The sequence below is a fragment of the Notamacropus eugenii genome, chromosome 5, assembly GCF_028372415.1.
Source record: "Notamacropus eugenii isolate mMacEug1 chromosome 5, mMacEug1.pri_v2, whole genome shotgun sequence".
NCBI lineage: Eukaryota > Metazoa > Chordata > Mammalia > Diprotodontia > Macropodidae > Notamacropus > Notamacropus eugenii.
In genome coordinates, this window is record NC_092876.1 from 170,906,836 (window position 1) to 170,926,693 (window position 19,858).

The 19,858-nt window shown below is 33.2% G+C and overlaps 2 protein-coding genes across 2 annotated transcripts in view; both read right to left on the minus strand.

The window, feature by feature from the left end:
• The window catches only part of LOC140505434 (olfactory receptor 8B3-like), a 79,635-nt gene extending 66,510 nt beyond the window's left edge, over positions 1 to 13,125 (minus strand). The window contains exon 1 of the mRNA XM_072611418.1: positions 12,973 to 13,125. The gene's annotated coding sequence lies outside the window, so the exon portion shown is untranslated. The remainder of the gene's footprint in view (positions 1 to 12,972) is intronic.
• On the minus strand, positions 11,004 to 13,197 carry LOC140505435 (olfactory receptor 8B3-like). The gene is made up of 2 exons (XM_072611420.1): positions 12,973 to 13,197; positions 11,004 to 11,976 (listed from the first exon to the last, which is right to left on the minus strand). The coding sequence occupies exon 2, from the start codon at positions 11,958 to 11,960 to the stop codon at positions 11,004 to 11,006; it is 957 nt and encodes a 318-aa protein (XP_072467521.1). The 5' UTR covers positions 11,961 to 11,976; positions 12,973 to 13,197.
• Between the last annotated feature and the right edge of the window lie 6,661 nt (positions 13,198 to 19,858).

Genomic DNA, 19,858 nt, shown 5'->3' on the forward strand with positions numbered 1-19,858 from the left:
ATTAATAATGAGAATAGAAATTGGTCCCATGGTCTCAATGGGAGAACTTGATTACAAAAAAATGGTAATATTTGATTTTTAAATTGTTTTTCTTAAGAATATGGTGAAGAAAAGCCCTTATGTTTCTCTTTTTTAAAGTTTTCAACATGAGTGCTGCTTTGTATCAATTTTTTCAACCTCCACTGGTGTAACATGTTTAGGGTTTTTTGGAATGATTATGCTTTGTATACTCATTTTTTTCTAATAAAACATTTGAACATTCCTGGTATAAATGCAACTTACTCATAGTGAATAACTTTTGGGATATAATTATACAAACTACAAGATTTCATTTAATGTTTATATCAGTATCAATAAGTTATGTATTTCTCTTTGGTTCATTTTTCTGCCCTACATTCTCTTTGTTTGTTTACTAAGTGCATATTTTTATGGAAGGAATTTGATGAATTGACATTGAATTTTTTTCTTTTTAGCATGAAAATTCTTGGATATCTAAATGTTTACTAGAATTCATTTTAAGTTGATCTAATTCTTGATTAGAATTTACCATAGAAAGTGCTTTATGCAGTTTTCCACTTCTCTTTCTTATATTTTATTGTTTCAGCTATTTATTCCAAATTTTATTATTTTTTCATCTTTCTCATTTCATTAAAATCTTCAGTATTGATAGCATTCAACTATGTGTAAAAGACTGTAATTATTCCTTTAGGAAAGAAACTTACTTTCCTCTTCATTTGCTGTGTTTTATCTTCTCATTTCTGAAGACAGATTTCCTCCCTAAAACCAAATCACTGATTTGCCAGTTTTCTTGGTCTTCCCAAAAAATATGTTTGCTTTACTAATACTGCTATATTTTCACTTTTTAAATTTTGTCTTTGAAACTTAAGATGATTTATTGTACATTCTTCAATTAATTGATTAATTGTAGACCTTAATGTTTAATAGTATGCTCAGTACATTGTACCCCAGTTTTCTAATAGTCTTAATGTAAATTTTCAGGGCTATCCATTTATTTCTTTTTTCAATTAATTAATTAAATTATTTTTAGTTTTAAATATTCACTTTTATAAGACCATGAGTTTTAAATCTTCCCTCTCCTTTTCTTCCTCCTCCCCAAGACATCACACAATTTTGATTTCTGTTATACCTATTTAATTTTATTAAACATATTTTGGCATTAGTCATGGTGTGAAAGCAGAATTAGAACAACAGAGAAAAACTGCCAGAAAAGAAAAAAACAGAAAATAGTATACTTCCATCTGCATTCAGATTCCATAGTTCTTTCTCTGCATGTGGATAGTAGTTTTTCTAAATTAATTATAAAAAGGAAAAAGAAATTTCAGTTATCAGAATCAAAAATGAGAAAGAACTCAAAACAAAAGAATTTTTTTTAGAAATTAATAGTTCTAGCTTTCTTTAAAACTGAAAACTTTAATGAAATGGATGAATAACTTTGAAATATAAAATGCTCAGATCAATGAAATAATAGAGAATTTAAGTAACCTAATACCAGAAAAAAAATTGAATGAACCATAAATGAACATTCAGAAAAATGCTCCAGGATGACATAGATTTACAACTGAATTCAATGAAACATTAAAAAATTAGTCCTAATACTATACAAGCTATTTTTTAAAATAAGAAGAAAACAGATTCCACTAAATTGCTCCTATGATAGAAATATGGTCATGAAGCTTAAATCAGGGAAAGAAACAAAGAGAACTGAATTGTCCAATATATTTAATTGACATTAGTACAAAAATGTAGACAAAATGTAAGCAAAAAAGGTTACAGCAATGTATCAAAAAGATTATACATTATGACCAACTAGGATGTATAACAGATAAAAAGGTTGGTTCAATATTAGGAAAACTATAAATCTAAAAGATCTTATTAATAACAAGAACAACAAAATTACAAGACTATATCATTCAATTGATTAAAATACTTTTAAGAAAATGCAGCACATTTCAGTTTCTTAAACCACAATAAAACATATTAATAAATTTGCTTTTGCTAAATATTGCATCTAAGAATAATAGATACAACTATGTATAAAGTGCAAATAAATGAGATTTTTACAAAAAGATCAGGAATAAGCAAGGATTGCCATTATTCACCACAGTTCTCTGATAGTGTTAGAAATACTAGGCTTTGGAGTAAAAAAAGAAAAAGAAAAATTGTAATTAGCAAAAGACAGAGGAAACAAAATTATTTTCCCTACAGTAGCATTATTCAGGGCAACAAAGAGAAATAAAATTCTCATCCAGTAACTCCTCTCGGAGAAGAGGAAATTGGCAATACCTGGGGAATTTCTTAACAGAAGTCCTCAGATCCTGCTGAAAAGTAATTCCTTCCACCATGGTTAGACTGAATGGGGGTCAAGAAATTAAGTGGTAGTGCTAGAGGAGAAAAAGTTTAATTAGAAATAGGTGATGAGCATTTCCTATGTGACTAGCAACTTTGCAGAACAAAAGGAGATACATGTCTTGAGTTTTGGGCAACATGGTTAGGGTGACCCTATCTGATGAGACTCTTTAGTCACTTTCCTTATTTTGGAGGTTGAGTCATAGGGACAAGATATTAGTTAATTGGATTAACCTTGGAGTTACAATTTATTAATCTTATTTTCTCAGATGTTGCTGATGATCAGGGCTATTTAATCCAAACTAAATACATACAGGTAGAGAAACAAAGAGTACTGGACTGGGAATAAGGAGACTTGCGGGTTCAAATTCCACTTTAATACTTACTAGCTGTATGGTCATGGTTACTGAATCTGAGTTTGTTCTCTAAAGGGATAAATATCTGAAGTAATTCCCATGCATTATTTTTGGAAAGGTCAAATAAATATATACAGTGCTCTGAAAACCTTAAAGAGCTTTTAATGTTACCTTTTAATAACAGATCACCGTATTTAGATAGTAACTTATGGTTTTCAAAGGACTTCTGAAAACTTTGCATATAGGAAATATACCTTTAGGAATTTGGGTTAGGTTGTGAATCGGTTTAGGGCTGGTTATTCATCAGTGTGGCCCCTTTCATTATCTGATTCTGAGAAAATTCCCTTGTCTCTCATTTTTTAAGGTTATTCAAGGAGGACTAGTACCTCTGGATTCCTCATCTACCCTTGGTGTTCACCTGACACTCAACAATTACCAGTGGCTCCAAAAAGCTACAGCATGCACAGCAGCCTTAACCCAGTAAACAATCTGGGTAGATGGGCTAAATTAGGTTAAAGGTAAATGTAGTGTCACAAACCCGTTGGTGAGTCAGAGAGTGTGTCAACCAGAAGAATGTGAAGAAATCCTCTGGTGAAATGAATATAGGGGAACAACTTGTTACAAAGTCCATGAAGGCAGCTGAAGAAAGCACTATGGAGTGCTTAGAGCTTGGTCAGACATCAGGATGCCAGGATCATTCACTGAACTTTTGTCTCACCACTAAACTTCAAGGACTCCATAAAGGAGAGTAATGATTTTGTACAACTCTGCCTCAGTTAAATTTTATCCAATTCATGCACGAGTGAAGACATCACCCTGTGACGTCACTAGTCCTCTTGGAAAAGGGAGGATAGACAGCACCAAAAACAGTGATAATGACAATGGTGATAAAGAAAAGGAGGATGATTTGAAGAAAAGTAAGAACAAGAATAAGAAACTGTCTTTGATGATGATGACTCCAACAGGTAGAATATGAAAATGAGTAGAGCTCCTTCTTATTATAGTATCAAAATAGGGAAAGATACATGTGAATGAGTCAGAGCTATCACTATCCATCTAATAGAAAATGTTTTATTGTTGATGGTGTTGACTGCTAAAACAAATAAAGTGAGATGAGAAAAAACCTTTCAGTTTTACACTCATGACTTCTGTAGTACAAATAATAAAATTAAATTTAAGAGTATTTTATATCTTAATGGAAAATTTTCTCCATTTCTTTTGCATCAACACAATTCAGTACAATAACATCAAAAGCAAATAATTTGAAAATAGTATTTGTTCAGGGAAACATTTTAAGACTTCCTAGCCTTAAGGTCATTTTCATTTCTCCTAAATAGAATTTAGTATAGTTTCCAAGTTTTTTAAAAAGAGAAAGCAAACAAAAATATCTTATTCCCTCATTGTATAGTGTAAATTCACTCAATATACATGGAAGACATCAAGTTACATGCTTCCAATGAAAACACAGTAGAGAGTCTAAGAATGCAGTTTGAATTCAAATAAATTTAAATTTATTTCAAAGAGTTGAGCTTGAATCCAAAGGTCACGCAGGCACAATCTGTGAGGGCAATAGTTACAGTCTTACAGCAAGACATAATGAGCATAAAATCAACAAGGATAAAACTGTGTCTCAATACTTTAGAAGACTTGCTGAAACACCAAAATCAAAGCTAAATGGGAAGAATGTATGTAAAGTGATTAATGTCTATGAAATACCAAACTTAATATATGTTTTCTGAATTTTAAAGTAGAGTATATGTAATGGTTATTTAAATGGAAAATTTTTCACGTTCACTAATAGGCCCATGTGAGCTTCCTGAGTCACATGGAAGCCTGAGTTACATGAGAGTGAATCACTTGGAGACTGTGGTGGGAGGCATTTGCTGAATGTGTGGAACAGGAAGAGGCAGAGCTGGACCAAAGCTGAGAAGTTAGTCTTTAGAGCAGTGAAAGCTAAGAAGAATACAGTCTCCTGAGTAGTGTGAGTGATTGTGTGATCATCTGTGATTTTGTTTAAGAGAGCTTGCTTGTGATTTGTTTAATGCAGTTGGTTTGTGGGAAGCCTAGCAGGAGGAAGGCTTGGGGATAGGGTTGTTCCCTGCAGTGTTATTGTATATAGATTTTTGGTGCTTTGATTCATTTGCGTCTGCATAAATGTTTTGTTTCTGCCTTCCATGTGCAGAGTCTGTGGTATTTTGTAATTCTGAATTGCATCACAATATTCATGGCTGCTCCAGGTGCTGTGAATTTCACATTAGTGCTACACTATATTAGATTTTTCAAGTATCACAAAAATCCATATAATTTTAATGAAAAACAAAGATCACCATTCTAAGGCAATGATAGAACGATGAGGATTTCCATTCCAACAAGGAAGAAGATTTACAGACATTCATAAAACACATGCTAAATATGTCAATAAACCCATAGAAATAATCTTCAAAGGGGCAGATATCACTTCACCAAGTAATAGCAAAGGATAATAATAGACAGATGCCATTAGATTTCTTGAAGTAGTGTAACTAAAAATGGGTCCTCTCCAGAAAGAACCCATTAAAGACCTAATTCTAAAACTTCTCTACAGATGGAAGCAAAAAGTCCTCCAAGTAAAATATACACATAAATTCCTGCCATTATATCCAATAATATATCCAATGACATGATAGACACAATTAGGTATTGAATAAGTAGCTGTGTCATGTGTGGAAAAGAGAGGGAAATCCAGAACCACATCATTGTTATCACTTCATCAAGTAATAGCAAAGGATTATAATTCATAGATTCCATCAGATTTGTTGAATTAGCATAAATGAAAATGGGTCATCTCCAGAAAGAACCTGTAAAAGACCTAATTACAAAAGTTCTCTAATGATGGAACCAAAAACCCCTCCAAGTAAAGTATACACATGAATACATCCAATTACATCCAATGATGTGACAAACACAAATAAGCATTGAATCAATAGCTGTGTCATGTATTTGTGGAACAGAGAAGGAAATTCAGGACCACATCATTGTTATCAGAAATTACATAAGGGATACCCCCAAAGAAAAATGTTAATTATGAAAGGAAATAGTTGGAGAAAAGGCAGGGATTCACCTGAGCTCCTACAAATTCCCCTCCAAAATAACTTTAAAACAAAGCTTCAATTCACATTCTGGAGTTGCAGAACCAACAAAAGATCAGAGTGAGATAATTCTCCATTCCAGGACAATTTAGGAGCTCAGCAGAAAACTTCTGTTACACCTGAACAGTAGTTAGGCCTGGAGGACAGTGCAAGATAGGCCATATTCTGGCAATGAAACAGTGGGCCTAGGAGCAGGTGCATCAGCTGCTGCAGTGCCCTTAGGAGCTCTCAGCACAAGAAAGAGGATCATAAGACAACTGGTCAGAAAGAGAATCTAAAAGACTTTTTGAACGCACATGGTGTAGGACCCTGTTGCATTGTTGATAAGCAGTTCTGAATCACAGTATCAGGATGGGAGGAGCACTAATGCACTGGAGTTTATGGCACCTCTATAGTGGAGACCCTGGTCATACTTCTAGAGGTAGAAGAGTCCTTGTGTTTACTTATAGGGAATCAAGGGCCCTGTCTTGGGTTCAAGGCAGTAAGAAGCACATAACACCTGCAACCATAGGACAGCAGGAGCTCAAGTCACAATTCCAGGGTTATGAAGCAAGAAGACACTTCAGGACACATTGGAGCAGGTATACTGGCCATATTTCCAGAACAGAGAAGACTGGTTCTGGTTGCTCACAGACCAGAGCATGGACCTGGAAAGCAGTGACCATATCTCTTCTTAGATCATACCACTTGGGAAAAATCAAAAACAAAAAGACATCCAGAACTAGCTCTGAAAACAGCAGGATGAAAATATTGAAGTCTGGAATAACGCCTCCTTCAACCCCAAGGAATGACCCAATTTTTTTGTTTGTTCACTTATGTCTAATGCTTCATGATCCCATTCAGGGATCATGACACTTGGCAAAGATAGTGAAGTGTTTCGTCATTTCCTTTTTCAGCTCATTTTACAGATAAGGAAACTAAAGCAAAAAGAAAATTTACTTGCCCAGGATCATACAGCTAGTAAGTGTCAGAGGTTGGATTGCAACTCAGGTCTTCCTAATTATAGGCCTGGAGCTCTTTCCACTGCACAGCCCTGCTATTTAGAGCCTAAATTTAACATAAAGGTAAAAAATCAGTGAAGGGGGTGGGAAAATGAGCAACAACAACAAATGGACATTATCATAGAAAGTTACTATGGTAACATGGAAGATCAATTCACAAAACCAAAGGAAGACAAAAAAAGCAAAGAAACTATATATAAAGTATTAAGGAAAACATGAATTGGTCATGGGCCCAAAAATTATTCTTGGAAGAGCTGAAAAATAATTTTGAAAACCAGATAAGATAGATAGAAAAAAAATTAAGAAAGGGAATGAGGGTGATCCAAGAAAAATATGAAAAAAATCAAGAGCTTGTTAAAGGAGGCACAAAATATACTAAAGAAATTAACATCTTAGAAAACAGTATTGGCCAAATGGAAAAGGAGTTACAAAAGTCTTTAAAAGTAGAATTGGACAAATAGAAGCAAGGTGTACAAAAATTCACTGAAGAAAGTAATTACTTAAAAATTATTATTGGGCAGTTGGACTCTAATGATGCAATGGGACATCAAGAAACAATAAAATCAATTCCTTTGTGTTTACACACAGCTCCAAATGCCTTGAGACAGAATAAATCAGTGATTACAAGAAGACCTGGATTTTTAACCTTAAACTTACAGGAAATTTCTGAAGTTCAGAGACAATGAACTGTAACAAAGAATTATGAAACAAAAGCAATTACAAGACAGAATTAATCATTTGAATATTAGAAAAATAAAGTGATACGAGATCAAATCAATTACGTCAGTATTGAAGTTCCCTGTAAATCCTAACCATTGTTGTTAATGTACTTATTAACACATCCTAGTTTTTACACTTCTTACTGTGTGATCATAAACAAATCATTTAACTTCTGTGAACTTCAATATATTTACGTACAAAATGAGGAGATTGGACTAAATGACATATCTATTAAAATTCTAGTGTTGCAAAGCTAAGCTGCTCTAATAATAGGTAATCTGTGGTATATATGTACACATAAATGCGGTGTTGTACTGGTAAATGATTAACAACAAGCCCATATACTTATACGCTTGATACACATTTAAGTTTAACCTCCATTTTTAACATTTGCTTAAGTCAATACAATCAGTGAAATAATAAATCATACCCTGATTTGTGGCATTTACTGGTTTCTGACATGTAAATACACTGAAAATGGAATAATAAGCTCAAAGTGCTTTGGAGCACACTATAAACACTTTCATAGTCACCTAAAGGCATAACGTCCACTCATGTTTTCATTCATATACATAAAAGTACATACATATATGTATATATGTACATGTATACACATATACATGAATCAGACAAGAAAAGAGGTGAATAGAATCTTTTCTAGGCTTTCCTCAATCTCACTCCTTGAATTTTTCTGATGACTGGTTCACTTTGAAACTTCCTATGTTGGAAACCCAGATCTATGTATTAATAAGTAGTGGGAAAGGAATATAATTGAGTTCCTGGATAACCTAAATAACTGGGAAGATGGGTAAGTGTAATATTGGATGGACTTTGAAGGAAAACTCCTTTCTTCAATTTACTCATTCATCTCTTCAACGAGGTTTATTGACTGTTTATATAGAACACTTCCTTGTAATAGATGATAGGAATTCATAAAAAAGATCTATATAGATTCTGACCTTAAACAGCATAATGAATAATTGACTGCATGGTACATATACTGGGACTGATATTAGTTAGATATCTATTGCTTTCAGTATATATAGAAAAAAAAAGACAATTCTTCTCAGTCCTCAAACCAGTCCTTGGAAATAAGTGAAACAGACTAAGAAGTCAAAAGTTCTAGTTGCTTTGACTAATTCAATCCAATATATTAACATTTATTATGCAATTACTTCATGTAATTGTTAAAGGAGGCTGAAAATATATTAAATAAATTAACATCTTATACAACAGTATTGGTCAATGGGAGAAGAGGCACAAACATCTTTAAAAGTAGAATTGGACAAATGGAAGCAAGGTGTACAAAAATTCACTGAGGAAAGTAATTACTTAAAAATTATTGTGCTATGTGTAAAGACAAGTGAAAATGAGTCTCTGCAATCAAAAATCTTGTATTCTAAAGGCACAACTCTAGCTATAGATATAGATAGTAGAAGAAAGGACTGAGAAAAAAGCAAAATTATTCACTTCCTGGGAAACTGAAATTTACTATATCTCATTAATTAAACAGATGAAATAATTCAAAGAAGCTATTTATATTGAGGATAAATCCCTAAACGAGATTAAAGAAATCATCCATGAGTGCAATTTAGATGAAAAGTATTTTGGCAGAATGAAAAAAATGGTCCAAGTATGTAAAAAATTGTACATTCATACTCTCTCTCTCATTCTCTCTCTCTCTCTCTCTCTCTCTCTCTCTCTCTCTCTCTCTCTCTCTCTCTCTCTCTCTCTCTCTCTGTGTGTGTGTGTGTGTGTGTGTGTGTGTGTGTGTGTGTGTATGTGTGTATATATACATATAAAATGAATACAAGATGCTTTGGGAATAAAAGTCAGAAATTGCTAGGGAAATTAGGAATGGTTTCATGAAAAAAGTCGTACTCAAAACGAGTTGAAGAAAACCAGAGATACTAAGAGTTTGGAGTGACAGTGGTGTGTGCTCCAGGTATGAGATAGCCAGTGCAAAACATTGAGATGAAGATGCAATGCCATGCAGGAGGGACAAGTAGGCCAGTATAGTTAATTCAGAGTGTGTGGAACATGTACATAAATTAGAAAAGGTGGAAGGGGTAAAGACATAAAGGGTTTCAAAATGCAAAACCTATCTTCATAACTTGGTCTCTTCTACCCTTCCAATCAGCTTCTACTAATAAATATCATGTTGTTGAGTAGTGGATTTATCTAGGACACTCTGTGACTTCATTTGAGTTTTCTTGTCAAAAATACTGAAGAGGTTTGCCCTTTCCTTCTACAGGTAATATTACAGATGGCAAAACTGAGTCAAACAAGGTTAAGTGATTTTCCCAGCTTCCCACAGCTAAGACATGCCTGATGTGAGAATTGAACTCAGGTCCTTCTGACTCCAGGGTCAGTACTCTATCCACTGTGCCACCTAATGTCTCTGTAAATGTCAAAGGAAATAGCACCAAGAAATGCCTTTTGCATTAAGATTGTTTATTCAATTTGACAGTGGACAGGAAATATCACTCAGGAAAGGTTTTTAAGTCAAAACAATCTCCTGAAATCTGTCTCATATTGTAAGTGTTATAAGAACATTTCCCCCTAGCAATTTTTTTCAGAAATTGAAAATGATTTATTCAGAATTGACATGTCTTAGTTGTTCAATTTTCATCATGTCCTAGATGTATACATTTACAGTATGCTGAGAATTTTTAATTATTTTTGACCAGCCCTATTTTATATACATTGTGGGAGTCATAAAACATATACCTGTGAAATCTTCTAACAGAAACAGCTGTGCTAAAAGTATGGGGGTTTGGATCAGGGGAAAAAAAGTCAAAGGAAAGTCCTTTAGTTATCATATAAAAGACAAATTGTGTCTTTGGGGACCTATACAATTTTGGTAGCAATTTTGAGAAGGAAAAAAGTAAAAGTACAGTGGTGTAAAGTGTCATAAGTTTAACTCTGTTTGATTTGCCTAGACTGGGGAAGGGGCTTGAAAGGGTTATACTATGTGTATATGATATTCTCAACAACCTACCTTCAGGTACTGTCTACCCGAATTACTGAGCAGTAACAATGGGCAGAGAATGAAAGTTGTATTACAATTAAGATACAACTTATTGAATGATTCCATGGGATATTTGCATTTTCACACATAATCAGAGATCAAAGATTTATAGCTACAAAGGATGTTAGAACCACAACTGAAATCCCAAATCTGAAGCCTACAAAGGTTAAGGGACATGCTGAAGGTCAAAGACAAAGAACATCCAGGATTTATACCTTGATTCACTTGCTCTAAAGTCAGCACTTTGCACTCCTTAAAATCAAAAGGATCAAGACATTCTGGTAGAATATTGAACAATAGAGAATGAGGAGAAAAGGACTTGAATAAAGATTCAATCCTGAGATAGTTTTAATAAACTAAGGAAAGAAAACGAACCCTCGGTCCTTGAATTCACCTCTCATTATGAAAATCCTACCCATGTTCTAAGAAATATTCTTCTTTTCAAGGTTCTCCTCAAGGCAACCTGAACATCTTTATTCCTCAGACTATAAATGATAGGGTTTAGCATGGGCCCCACATTTGTGTAAAAGATTGTAGATACTTTGCCCTGGTCCACTGACCCTGGGGAAGATGGCTTAAGATACATGAATGAAGCTGACCCAAAGAAAAGAGTGATCACAATTATGTGGGAGCTACAGGTGCTGAAGGCTTTGGACCTGCCTTCAGTGGAGCTGATGTTCAGGATACTGGACAGGATGAGAGCATAAGAGACAAAGATTGTGATACTAGGCACTGTAACATTTGTGCCCACAACAATGAAAACCACTAGCTCGTTTATATATGTGCTTGTGCAGGACAGCTGAAGGAGGGGAAGCACATCACATATGTAATGGTTTATGATGTTGGCATCACAGAAGGACAGTCTCAGCATGAATCCAGTGTGGGCCATGGCACCAGCAAACCCCATTATATATGCTCCACCCAGTAGCCATGAACAGACTTGATTGGACATAATAACATTATACAGCAATGGATTACAGATGGCAACATAACGATCATAAGCCATTATTGTCAACACATAACATTCAGAAATAACAAAAAAACAGAAAAAATAGAGTTGTGCCATACATCCTGAATAAGAGATAATGTTTTTCATTAGGACAAAATTCATCAACATTTTGGGAGTAAAGACAGAGGAGTAGCAGAGATCTATAAAAGATAAATTGAAGAGGAAATAGTACATAGGAGTGTGAAGCTGAGAATTCATCCTGATTAAAATGATCAGTCCCATGTTTCCCATGATAGTGATCACATATGTCCCCATAAACAGGAGGAACAGAGGTAACTGGAGCTCTGGTTGATCTGTTAAGCCTGCAAGGATGAACTCAGTCACTGAAGAGGAATTTGCCAAAACCATTCTCCTCTTGAGGGATCTATAAGGAGAGGAAATACTCATGCTAAAAACAAAATAAGTTCAACAAACCCTCATCCACAGGTATTAAAAAGGAGAAATTGTGGAAGCTTCTGGAAAACATCACCATGCCAAGCAGAGATGGTTCTTATCTTCCACAAGATATCCAATAATTTTGTTTGGGCTGAGTAACTGTCTCCTTTTGCTAGAGGTTTATAAAAAACTGTCCTGACTTCCCCTGCAGAACAACAGTTGATGTTCCCCTGAAAAATAGCAGTTGATGTTCCTCAGACTCCAGAGTCAATGAAAACCACAACAATGACAGTAATTTCCATCCCTTACAGTATCCCCTATGCTGTCTACCTCAGGAAAAGCTTTAACTACATTACCCCATTTCAGAGGTAGTGAAGTAGCCCTCAAAGAGTTCTGTAACTGTCTATGGTAAAAGTATAACTATTCACATTATATTAATTATCATCAGTATTACCGATGAGGTTATTAGTGAAAAAAAATTGCAAACATTGACATAACACCTACTATGTGTCAAACACTGCCTCAGATCCTTTACAAATATTATATCGTTGGACCCTCATAACCAACCTGGGAAGTAGGTGTTATTCTTATTTCCAGTTTATAGTTGGGGAAATTGAAGCAAACAGAGATTAAATGACATTGTCCAAGGTCACACACCTTGGTAGTGCCTGAAGTTGGGTTTGAAATCAGATCTTTTTTATTTAAAACACAGGGTTTTCTCCATTGCACCACCCAGCTTCCTGTACACTGGATCAAGAGTCCCTTTTTCAGAGGAGAGTCCTAGGGGGGTAATCATACAAAGTCTCCCTTATCTTTCCATGTTCTCTTCACCACTAAAACCTAGAGTACCCCAAAAGACCTATATATGAGTCAGTGACAAAGTTTAGGGACATGCTATTTTATAGAATCCTGAAATCTCCTGATTGACAAAGTAGGGAGGACAAAACAGAAAGAAAAATCTAAAATGAATGTCTTACACACTCACCCTTCTCCTGCCTTGACACTTCAGTGATGTTCTTTAATAGTTTTGAGCCTCTGGTTTCAGAAGGAGAAATAATTCAGATAGTAGTAATCAGAGATTCTCACTCTTCTACTCCCCTTTCTACTGAAGCAATCAGAGAACAAGCCTCACCCTCTTGGCTGAATAGAGAGGCAGTTTGAACTATAAAGATCACAGAGCTGTGACTTCACCTGAGGAATGCTCTAGATTGAGGGGAGGAAATAGTGCCGGAGGTGTCACCATAATCAACAGGTGATAGGAAACTGAAGGCTTTATTTTGGATATGATATTCACCTGGACTATATTGGAACCACAGGGAGGATCCAACAGGTTCTCCCCAGGGAATCAAACACTTCAGGGAGTCGTAATTACTATCTCCATGCTTACACACTGTGCCACAGAAAAAAAATTTTTTTTTTCTCCCAAGGGATTCAATCTTCTATTCAGTCTTTAAATTTAGGTTTTCTTCTAAACTTGGTTCTCAAAATTTCTCTCTTGAACATCATTTTATGCAGCCACTGTCTCTGAGGGCTACAGCCCCAAACTGAGCTCTCAAGATAATACATGAACCATGAGCTGTCTATATTCTCCTGTCAACAAAGAAGCAGGAGAGTTAGACTTCATCATCCTACTTGTGTCCAGAGGTAAATATTCTCCTCACCATGTTCAGGCTCATTAAGGTTTTAAAGAAATTATATCCTCTGCCCTTGTGCATCATTTGGATACATGGAAGTACATGTTAACTACACAGACACATACACAAATATACACACATATATTGTACTTATTACTATAGGTATATACTGATCTTTCAACCCTTAAACCCAACAAATTGCAAGTTCCTTTTGACTTACTGTACTTTTGATTTTTGAATAAAGAAATGAATAAATGAAGAAGGTAGGACTAGAAATGTCAGGTACCAGTTAATTTGGCTTTTTGCTAAGTTGACGGTGGCAAAACTCCACATATGGTGATGTGATCTGGTTCCTGGAAAAAAAACTGTCAAAATTCACTTATTTGACCTCTATTAATGAGCAAAATAAAAATCTAAAAAAAATAAGAAAAGAGATTACCAAAAAGAAAAAAAGAAAGAAAAATCTCACTGAATGAAGAGCTTTTGAAGGAAAAAAAGAGAGATCAACCAATATGTAGTTTTCTTTTGAGATCTAAACTTTATTAGAGTTCAAATAATCTGTTTCTCTCATTTCACAGATACAGAAACTGAGGACTAGAGAGTTTATAAATTCCAATAGGATACAAAGACAGTAATGTAATCATTCAAATATAGGTCTTCAGACTCAAAACTTAGGATACTTTCTTTTGAAATAAGATATGCACATATTAAGCCTTAAAATGCCAGTTGGTCTCCATTATTAGGGGTTTCTATTTACTTCATTTGTTTGTCTCTGTTTACATGATATTATTGACTTTTTCTTTCTTTTTATCCTGTGAAATTTGATGTTATTTCATCTTATTATTTTGTGTCACATTTGTATTAAAATTGCTGTCAACTGTTTTAAATTTATATATTAATGGTTTTTTTTTACTATTACTATCATTATTTAAAATAAAGTTCTTGAATAGAGTGCCTCTTTAGTTATTTAATTCTTTATTTCTATGGAAATATTTATATATTTATATAAACCCTAGCTGTGTGTTGGCATGGTAAATCTCAAATAATTAATGCATTTTGTTACTACCTAAAACATCATTTCTATTTCAGTCTATTTTCCGTATGTTATTTACATGTAGAGAAGCTGATTTGGGGACTTCATTTATCATGCTACTGCATTTCAAGTTACTTATCTCAATTAAGTTTTTTGGCCAATTATTTTGGATTTATTTAGAATAACAACCAATACTTTGTTTCCTATTCTCAGTTATCATTTCCTTGATTTGCTTTTTATTATCATATTACCATATGTTGTACTGCTAGAATTTTAACAAGTATCAATAAGGTATTCTAATTTTCCATTGGTCTCAATGGGAGAATTTGTCTGCAAATAATGGTAACATTTCTTTTTAAATAGTTTTTCTTAAGAATAATGAAGAAAAGCCTTTATGTTTCTCTTTTTTAAAGTTTTCAACATTAGTGCTGAATTCTGTCCATTTTTTCAACCAACACTGATGTAACATATTTAGGGATTTTGGGAATTATTGTGATTTATATGTTCAGTTTTTATTCTAATAAAACATTTTTACGTTCCTGGTATAAATGCACCTTAGTCATAGTGAATAAATTTTGGGACATAATTATATAAATTCCAGGATTTTATTTAATATTTATATCAGTATTGATAAGTTATATTTCTCTTTGGTTCATTTTTCTGCATTACATTCTCTTTGTGTGCAAAGTGCATGTTTTTATCTAAGGAATTTGATGAATTGACATTTTAATTTTTGAAAATAACATTTTTTTCTTTGTGGAATGCAAATTATTGGATATTTAAATGTTTACTTAGGTCCATTTTTAAAGTCAGTCTGATTCTTAATTAGAATTTACCATTGAAAGTGCTTTATGGAGTTTCAATTTCTCATTCTTCTATTTAATTGTTTCAGCTATTTATTCCTTATTTTTTTAAATCTTTTCCATTCCATCAAAATCTTCAATATAGTTACCATTTATCCTTGAGTAAAAGAGTGTAATTATTCCTTCAGGAAAGAAATTTACTTTCCTCTCATTTGTATGTTTTCTCTTCTCATTTCTGAAGAGAGTTTGCCTCACAAAAACCAAATCACTAATTTGCCAGTTTTCTTGGTCTTCTCAAAAAATGTTTGCTTTATTAAGACTGCTATATTCTCAGTTTTTAAATTTGGCCTTTGAACATTAAAATGATATTTTATATTTCCTTCAGTTAATTGATTAATCATTGGACTTAATTTTTAGTAGTATGGTCAGTACATTGAACTCCAGTTTTCCAGTGGTCTAAATGTAAATTCTCAGGGCTAGACATTTTTTTTTCTTTTTTTGATTAATTAATTAAATTATTTTTAGTTTTAAACATTCACTTTTATAAGATCTTGAGTGCTAAATTTCCCCTTTCCCTTTCAACCCCCTACCCAAGACACCAAGACATCATACATTCTGATATAATACATGTGTACATATATATGTACATATGTATATAATCATATTAAACATATTTCCACATTAGTCATCTTGTGAAAGCAGAATCAGAGCAATATTAAAAAAAAGCCCAGAAAAGGACAAAAGAGAAAATAGTATTCTTCATTTTACATTCTGACTCCATAATTCTTTCTCTGTATGTAGATAGCATTTTTCTAATTTAATTTTTTTGAAAAGAGAAAACTCAATTGCCAGAATCAAAAATGAGAAAGAAGTACCCCCAAAAGAAAATGAAACAAATTACTAGAAATTATTAGTTCTATCTGTATTTAAAACTGAAAACTGTATTTAAAACTGAAAAATGAAATGGATGAATAATTTTAAAATCTAAAATGTTCAGATGAATAATGTAACAGAAAATTTAAGTAATCTAATACCAGAAAAATTAATTGAGTGAGCCATAAATGAACACTCAGAAAAAAAGTTGCAGAACCACATAGATTTACAATTCAATTCTATGAAATGTGAAAAGAGAAAATAGATCTAATATTATACAAGCTATTTTTAAAAATAAGGACAGAAGGGATCCCACAAAATTGCTCCTGTGATACACATAAGATCATGAAGCTTAAATCAGGCAGAGAAAAAAAGAGAACTGAATTAACCAATGTATTTAATTGACATTAATACAAAAATTTAGACAAAATGTAATCAAAAAGGAAGACTACAGAAATATATAAAAAAGATTATGCATTATCACCAACTATGAATTACAGTAGAAATTCAGGACTGGTTCAATATTAGGAAAACTATCAGCATTCTTGATCATATCAACAACAAAACTAAGAGAAAATATATGATTATATCAGCAGATGCAGAAAAGTCTTTTAACAATATACGACACCAATTCCTATTGAAAACACTGGAGACCATAGGAATAAATGGAGACTTCCTTAAAATAAGAAGCAATGTTGACCTAAAACCATCAGCAATCATTATATGCAATGGGGCTAAACTAGATGAATTTCCAGTAAGATCAGAGGTAAATAAGAATATTCATTGTCATCATTGTCATTCAATATGATAGCAAAAATGTTCGTTTTAGCAATAAGAGAAGAAAAAGAAATTGAAGGAATTACAATAGGCAAAGAACACACTAAGTTATTACTCTTTGCATGATATACTTAGAGAATCTTAGAGAATCAAGTATAATACTACTTGAAATAATAAACAACTTTGGTAAAGTTGCAAGTTGCAAAATAAAGCCACATAAATCATCTGCATTTCTATATATTACTAATAAAGCCCAACAGCAAGATATAGAAAGAGAAATCTCATTTAAAGCTATGGTAGATACTATAAAATATCTGAGAGTCTACGTTCCAAAACAACCCAAAATTGAGTACAATTACTAAACACTTTTCGCACAAATAAAGTCAGATTTCAGTAACTGGAAAAACATCAGTCGCTTGTGGGTAGGTTGAACTAATATAATAAAAATGACAATTCTGCCCAAATTAATTTACTTATTCAGTGCTATACCAATCAAATTACCAGAAGATTAATTTCTAGAGCTAGAAAAAATAATATCAAATTTCATCTGGAAGAATAAAACATCCAGATTTTCAAGGGAATTAACGAAAAGTAATACTACTGAAGGCCACCTAGTCCTAACAGATCTCAAATTGTATTATAAAACAGAAATCATCAAAATTACTTGGTACTGACAAAGAAATAGAGGGGTAGATCACTGGAATATGTGAGGTATGCAAGACACAGTACTCAATGAACATAGCAGTCTGCGGTTTGATAAATCCAAGGATCCCAGCTTCTGGGATAAGAACTCATTGTCTGAGAAGAACTGCTAGGAAAACTGGATAACAGTGTGGTGGAAACTGGGCATAGATCAATGCCTGACACTGTATACAAGAATGAAGTCCAAAAGGATACTATCTAAGTATAAAGGTTAATACCATAAACAAGTTAGGGGAACAAGGAATAGTGTATTTTTCAAATTTATGGAGAATGGAAGAATTTATGACCAAACAAGACATAGAGAACATTATGAAGTGTAAAAAGGATAATTTGATTACCTTAAATTTAAAAGTTTTTGCACAAACAAATTCAATGGAACCAAGATTAGGAGGGAAGCAGAAACTGGGAAAGAATTTTTGCAACTAGTGTCTGTGATAAAATTTCTAAAATATATAGAGAACTAAGTCACATTTACAAGAGTATAATTCATTCCCCAATCAATAAATGGTCAAAGGATATGAACAGGCAATTTTTAGAGAAAGAAATTAAAGCTATCTATAATCATATGAAAAAATGTTCTAAATCCCTATTTATTAGAAAGATGCAAATCAAAACAATTCTGAGATACCACATCACACCTATTAGATTGACTAACAGGATAAAACAGGAAGACAATAAATGTTGAAGAGTATGTAGGAGATTTGGAAGACTAATTCATTGTTAGTGGAGCTGTGAGCTGATTCAACCAGTCTGGAGAGCAATTTGGAACTATGTCCAAAGGACTACAAAAGTGTACATCCCCTTTGACCCAGCAATATCACTTCTAAAACTGTATCCCAAAGTGATCGTAAAAATGTGAAAGGATCCCACATATACAAAAATATTCATAGCAGCTCTCTTTGTGGTGGCCAAGGACTGAAAATCAAGCATGCCCATCAACTGGGGAATATATGAACAAGTTGTGGTATATGAATGTAATGAAATGCTATCGTGCTATAAGAAATGATGAAAAGGAGGACTTCAGAGAGGCCTGAGATGACTTATATGAACTGACTCTGAGTGAAATGAACAGAACCAGGAAAACCTAGTACACAGTTACAGCCATAGTGTGTGAGGAGTGTTTCTGATAGACTTAGCCTTTAACAGCAATGCAAGGACCTACAACATTCCCAAAGGTCTCTTGAGACAAAATGCCATTCACATCCAGAGGAAGAACTATGGACCTGGAACACAGAATGAAGCACACTATTTTCTCTTGTGTTGTGTTTTGTTTTGTTTTGGTTTCTGTCATGGTTTCTCCCATTCTTTTTAACTGTTCTATGCAACATGACTAAAGTGAAAATGTATTTGATAAGAATGCATGTGTAGAACCCATATAAGATTACATGCTATCTCGGGGAGGGAGGGGGAATATGGGAAGAAAATTTAAGACATAGAAGTATTTGTTGAAAACAGGAAACAAAATAAGTTAATTTATATAAAAAAACAGAACAAGGGATCCCACTAAATTGCTCCTATGAAACAAATATAGTCATGATACTTAAATCAGGGAAAGAAAAAAAAAGAGAATTGAATTGAGCAATACATTTAATTTAATACAAAACTTAGCTAAAATGTTAGCAACAAGGAAGGCTCCAGCAATGTATGGAAAAGATTATGCATTTTTACTAACTAGGATTCATACAGAAATAAAGTTTGGTTCAATAATAGGAAAAGTATAAACATAAAAGATTCCATTAATTAAAAGAGCAATAAAATTATAAGATTAGAACACTCAGTTGTTTGAAATACTTTTAACAAAATGCAACAGACATTTCATTTTTTAAACTTCAATAAAATGTTTTGATAAATATACTTTTCCTTAACATTGTAATCACTATTTAAGAATAATAGGTACAATTATGTGTAAAATGGAAATGAATGAGATTTTTACAAAAAGATGTGGAAAAAGCAAGGATTCCCATTATTCACCATGGTTCTTCAAAATAGTGTTAGAAAAACTTGCCTTAGCAATAAGAAAAGAAAAAGAGAAATGGGAATTAGCAAAAG